Source organism: Caenorhabditis briggsae, assembly GCF_000004555.2.
Source record: "Caenorhabditis briggsae AF16 supercontig from assembly CB4, cb25.NA_094, whole genome shotgun sequence".
Taxonomy (NCBI): Eukaryota; Metazoa; Nematoda; class Chromadorea; order Rhabditida; family Rhabditidae; genus Caenorhabditis; species Caenorhabditis briggsae.
This window is the reverse complement of record NW_025543484.1, coordinates 8,201-14,570: the sequence shown is the minus strand read 5'-3', so window position 1 is coordinate 14,570 and position 6,370 is coordinate 8,201. Positions and strand designations below refer to the sequence as shown.

At 35.4% G+C, this 6,370-nt stretch overlaps 1 protein-coding gene across 1 annotated transcript in view; it reads left to right on the top strand.

The window, feature by feature from the left end:
• Positions 1-1,880: 1,880 nt before the first annotated feature.
• Cbr-nhr-19 overlaps positions 1,881-6,370 on the top strand; it is a gene marked incomplete at both ends in the record, with an annotated part of 5,600 nt that continues 1,110 nt past the window's right edge. The window contains 7 exons of the mRNA XM_045241089.1: positions 1,881-1,950; positions 3,017-3,110; positions 3,159-3,286; positions 3,707-3,863; positions 3,913-3,991; positions 4,582-4,917; positions 5,920-6,085. Of these exons, the coding sequence (XP_045091251.1) occupies positions 1,881-1,950; positions 3,017-3,110; positions 3,159-3,286; positions 3,707-3,863; positions 3,913-3,991; positions 4,582-4,917; positions 5,920-6,085 (1,030 nt within the window). The remainder of the gene's footprint in view (positions 1,951-3,016; positions 3,111-3,158; positions 3,287-3,706; positions 3,864-3,912; positions 3,992-4,581; positions 4,918-5,919; positions 6,086-6,370) is intronic.

Below are 6,370 nucleotides of genomic sequence, written 5' to 3'. Positions count from 1 at the left end.
CAGAATCTTATTGAGACTCATCAGGTTTCATCGCTACTGGCTTAGCTACAGTAGTACCTTTTCATTCCGCATCTTTATCTCAGCTTCTGTAATAGATATCAACAAATTGTCCACTAGTAAAATGTGTGAAATTGGATTTTACACACTTTACTAGTTGATAGTTTTTGTAACGATAATGGGAACTCAGATAATTGAGGTTTAGCTGCGCGGTAACTTTGCTCTTCTCTGCTACAGAAATACCACTTCACTCCGAATCTTTATCTCATTTCCTGTAATAGTTATCAAAAAGTTGTCAACTAAAAAAAGTGCAAAATCCCATTTCGCACATTTTACTTGTTGACAATTGTCTTGTATCTGTTTTAGGAACCCAGGAAATTGAGGTTTAGCTAGACGTTCACCATGCTCTCTCCTTTGTACCGTAGTACCCTTTTTCTTTCAACTGAATTATCTCGGTTATTGCGATAGATATAAAAAAATTGTCGACTAGTAAAATGTGTGAAATTGTATTTTACACATTTTACATGTTAACTATTTTTTTTGTATCTAGCCTAGGAACCTAGATAGTTAAAGTCAAAGTTTTAGCTTCAAAATAAGCCCAAACAAGTCATGTTTCAGTGAAATTGAATTTTTCAAAAATTACAAAATAGCCATGTGCCTTTAAATTTAAAAAAAAACTTCATCAAATCGACTCCTGTTTAGACTCATTTTAAAACTAAAAATGAGACAAAGGAATGGTAGACATTCTGGAAAAACAACTTTTTTTTTGAAAAATTATTGAAAAATTTCCGAATTTTTACATTTTTGTGTTTTTTACGTTCTCAGCTTCAAAATGAGCCTTAACACGGTCTATCTTGGACCCGATTTCGATTATTTCGGTTAGATCGCGCAGAGAAGCGAGACACACTGCGTCTCTGACCCGAAATTCATAGTTATACGAATCGCGTCGTGTTTAGGCTCATTCTGAAGCTAAGAACTTGACAAATTTTTTCCATTATGATATACCCCAGTATTCTTTCCCATCAAAAAATTCATCTTCAAAAAACCATGATCACACACACACACTATCGTTATACTTGTTCTCCGTCCATTTTTCGCAACACAACGTGTTTGTGGCATGAGAATATAGTGTAAAAGTGTGTATCAGAGATTGTCACGATGATCTGTGTTTCTCTGGGTCTCTCACCCTCTCTTCCTATCACATTCCGTCCTCGATTCTCCCCCCGTGACCACCACCACAACTGATAATTGAACATTCGCCTATTGCTATCTATCAGAATAGTTTTGTGTATGTATATTTGTGTTGGAAGCATTTTTTGGAAACAAAAATTTAATCATTGTGCAAAAGAAGCCATGTGCTAAATAGTTTGATGCGTTCTTTCTGGGTACTATAAATATGAGCTCAATTATCTCGGGTACTGTAGGAGGTATCAAAAAGTTTTTAATTAGTAAAATATTTAAAATAATATGACAAACATTTTATCAGTTGGCGACTTTTTGATATCTTTTACTGGAAGCGAGATAATTTGGCGACGCGGTCGGAACCTCGATTGCAACCACTGTAAAACGCCGCTCTCTGCTTGCGGTTTTGAACTCAATTATCTTGGACCCTGTAAGAGATATCAAAAATCTGTCAACTGATAATATGTTTGTGATATTATAATAAACATTTTGTCAGTTGGCCGCTTTTTGATATCTTTCACAGGAAATGAGATAAATTGGTTTAAAGTTGACAAATACAATTTGTTGCTTCTTTTGCTTTATCTTCCTTAACTCTTAATTTTTTTTGCTTACTGTATGTCCCTTTAAACTTTGAATTCTTCGCCAATTCCAGAAATAACGGCGCCTCCCGCCAGTAAATGTCTACGGCGTTTCTTCAAAAAATGCCCACATTCACATCAGTGATCAGTGTGGTACCCGGTCTGGCCTCGATGGCACCTCAATTGGCGACCAGTGTGAAACAGGAAAAAGGTGAGGTTTTGAATTCTAAAAATGTGATTTTGTAATTTGGCTTCAGGAGAGCTTTAAAATGAGTATAAACATGACCTATTTTGTTTTTGAAATTTTTTGGGAACATTTTCGTGGTGGGACCCAAAAGTTTTTGTAAAAAAAACGGAAAATGCTCCAAACAAGGTCATGATCATACTCATTTTGAAGCTCTTAACAAGATAAATTCAAATTTATTGAATTTGAGTCAAGTTAAATGAGATTTCCTTATTTTAAAAAATTTTTTTAGTGTTCAAAAAGTTGGATTTTCCAGGTTTTTCGAATTTCCCGCCAATCCCTACCAATAAGATCACACCAACTACAAAAAATCGCTACAAAATAACATTTTCCGTTATCAGTGAAAAATGGAAACCATGTGCTTAAAGTGCCATTTTACTACTGACACTAAAGATCGCACAAAATGCTTTTTTGGTGTTGAAATTTTTAAAAAAAACTATAAAATTTTGAAGGTTGGTTTTTGTGAAAAATGGGCTCTCAAATGTTATTTGCAATGCCAAGAGCTTCAAAATGATTATAAATAAGGCCTACTTTTGAAAATTGAATTTTCCAAAATTTCAAAAATAGCCATGCGCCTTTAAATAAATAAAAACTCAAAGTTAACAAAATTGGGTCGCGATTGGGCTCATTTTGATTTTGAAGTTAAAAATGTTTTTAAAAAAACTAAAAACACTGTTAGAAATTTTTCAAATCACAAGTTTTCAAGTTATGGTCAATTTTCCGGAACTAACTTTTTTTGAAAACTTTTTGAAATTCCTCTAATATTGCTAGTTTACAATATTTTTGGCAAATTTTTACATCTTTGTGTGTTTCACGTACTCAGCTTCAAAATGAGCCTAAACACGACCTATCTCAGTCGATTTTGGGCATTTCGGCTAGAGAGAAGCGAGACACACTGCGTCTCTGACCCGAAATCTAGAATTAGCCGAATCCGGTCGTGCTTGAGCTCATTTTGAAGCTAAGAACTTGGAAATTTCAAAATTTTTATTGTCTCTCCATAAAAATTCAATTTCAGGCATCATAGGACAGTGTCTAATATGTGGCGAACCGTCGACTGGAAAGCACTACGGAATCGTTGCCTGTCTCGGGTGTAAAACGTTTTTTCGCAGGTACCAGGATCCCAATTTTTTACAGAAATCTAGAAAAATTTCTTCTAGAGCAGTCGTCCAACGACAGGATACAGAATGTAAACGAGAGAAGGCATGCGACACGACGACGATGGCTCGGAAGGCGTGCCGTGCGTGTCGATACAGAAAATGTTTGGAGAGTGGAATGAGCAAGGAAGGTGAGGAGCGATTTGAATTTGGCTCATAATTATAATACATTATCATAACAATGTACTGTATTTCCTCTAATAGAAGCTCAACCAACTCGTCACTTTCAAACTCAATTATCTCGATTCCTGTGGAAGATATCAATATTTTGTCAACTGACAAAATTTTTCTGATATTATGACAAACATTTTATCAGTTGACATATTTTGATACCTACTACAGAAACTGGGATAATTGAGCTTAAAATTGACGATTGAGTGAGCTACTATTGGATGAAATACGGTAGTCAATTTTGAAGTCCTAAAAAGATGGTTCAACATTTTCGATTTTTGTGTGGTCTGCTATTAGAAGGAATACGGTAAGAGCTTTTTTGAAAAGGCCCAAAACCAAACTAGGGTCATATTTATGCTTGTTTTGAAGCTATTTTTTAGCTCTCCAACCCCGACGAGACCTTATCGGATGCCGACGGATTCGATCGCGACCCAGTTGCTCGCATTCCACACCGACACCTCCACGAGCCCATATAGAGGACAAGAGTCAGTATTTGACACTATTGGACAATTTGACAATTATTGATGAGAGGTTACGGTAGGTGTTAGATTTTTAGAAAAACTAATTTTTGTTGAAAGTTTTACAGGAAAAAGAAACTGGAAGTGGTGACGTCACGACAGACGGCTATTGATTTGGCGAAGCTAACGAAACAAGGGTGCATGAGTGTGAGCTTCATTTTTGGAATTTGGGACAGGAATTGGAAATCTGAAAATCTAGAAATTCGAGAATTCCGAAAACTCCCGAATTTCAAAAGTTCTTCAAACCGTCAACTTTGAGCTCAATTATCTCAGTTCCTGTTAAAAATATAAAAAACTGTCAGTTGATAAAATGTTGGTGATATCATGACAAACATTTTATCAGTTGACAAATTTTTGATATCTTACACGGGAATCGAGATAACTAAACTTAAAGTAGACGGTATGGCTAGCCTTCTATTAGATGAAATTCGATATTCAATTTTGAAGTTCTACAATAGTTGGTCAAACAATTTCGACTTTTCTGAAAATTTCAGAGTATAATAAACAAAACTAGAGCTTTAATTTTGTAGTTGACAACTTATTCAGAAAAATCAATTTTGGCTAGATATGAATCAGAAATGTTTGATATCTGTTACAGGAATCAAGATATCTGGGCTTGAAGTCCAAGTAGCGTTCTATTAGTGAATTGAGGATGACAATTTTTTTTGATTTTTGTTCTAAACTAACAGACTAGACCAGACCAATATTTTCTTTAAAAAATTTCTATCAAATTCCAGGCGGCCGATGTTGCTGGACCATCGACATCCCGATACATTCCAGGTGGAACGTCGCCAAACGGTAGTGATCATAAAATGATGGTGATGCTGGGAACGGATATTTCCGTCGCCACACAAACCGAACTATTGATGATGTTGGAATGGACGAGGACTCTTCCAGTTTTCGCGGCTCTTCCAGTCTCCGATAGAAATGTGATTTTGAAACGCTTCGCTGTGCATTGTTTGATTTTGGAACATGGATATTATACGGCATTGGCGAATATCGACGATGTTTGGCTGATTACGAATGGCACTTGTATGCCGAGAAATGTGGAGAAATTGGAGGAAGGAAGTCGGGTGAGGATTTGGATTTTTTTTCAGGAATTTTTCAAAAAAAACACTTTTCAACTTTGAGCTTAGTTGTCTCAGCTCATTTGAAAGATATCAAAAATTAGTCAACTGATATTATATTTATCAGAAAATCTCCAATATTTTATCAGTTGACAAATTTTCGATATCTTTCACAGGAATCGAGATAATGGAGCCCAAAGTTGCCAGGTTGCGAGTGCTTTTATTAGATGAAACACGGTAAGAAATTTTGAAGTCCTAAATAGGTCAAACATTTTCTAATTTTCTGAAAACTGTAGAGCGTACTAAACAAAACAGGGGCTTCAATTTTGTAGTTGACAACTTCTTCAGAAAAATTCATTTTGGCTAGACATGCCACGTGGAATGAGCGATTTCCGGTTTATTCCGGTTTAGCGCCTGTAATTTATGATTCCACGTGACATATCTAGCCAAAATAGATTTTTTTTTGAAAAAGTTGTTTACTACAAAATTGAAGCTCTAGTTTCGCTTAGTATACTCTGGAATTTTTAGGAAAATCGAAAACGTTTGACCTACTTTTGTAGAAATTTAAAATTGACTACTGTACTCCATCTAATAGAAGCACACACAAACTGTCAACTTTGAGCTCAATTATCTCGGTGCCTGGGAAAGATATCAAATATTTGTCAACTGATAAAATGCTTATATAGTATCAGCTATATTTTATTACCAGCCCCTTTTTTGATATCTTTCCCAGGAATCGAGATAATTAAACTCTACGCTAACAATTTTGGAGTGGCCTTCGATAAGAGGTTTGTTCTGAAGTACTTGAAACCTTTAAAATTTTGCATTCCTGTAATTTTCGAGTTTCTCCAAAAACTGAATTCTTGAAATTTCAGAGTTTCTCAGATTTTTGAAAGTTCAATTTTTGGAACCGTCGAATTTTTGATTTGCCATTTTTCCTGAAAATTTCAAATATTTTCTGAACCTCTTGAGTTTTATTTTTCAAAATGTAGAACATCAAATTTCCAGATTTCCGTCTCAGCCGATCGTCGATGGCGTCAGGAAAAGCTGTACAAACAAATGACGGACTGTTGTATCGATGAAGTTGCCACGCCACTCAGAAATCTGAAGTTGAGCCCACAAGAAATGGTGGTCATCAAAATTATTGTCCTCTTCAACTGTGGTTGTTCATCAGGTACTTTTTTTTGGACCATAAAACATTTAAAGGTGGTGTACGGTGAAATTTTTTATTGCATCAAAATATGCAGAAATGCATGTAGATTGACATAAAAATAAAAAATTCCTTCGGCGAGAAAAACGCGTCGAAAAATACGCTGAAAGCCATTAGGGACGAGGTTTTTTCTAGGCCGCCCGGTGAGTAAAAGCGCGCGAATTCAAACTTTCAAAAATTTTTCGCTCGTTTTCACTTTTTTTTCGGTTTTTTCAAGAGTTTTCTAGGTTTTTGTCAATTTTTCTTCCA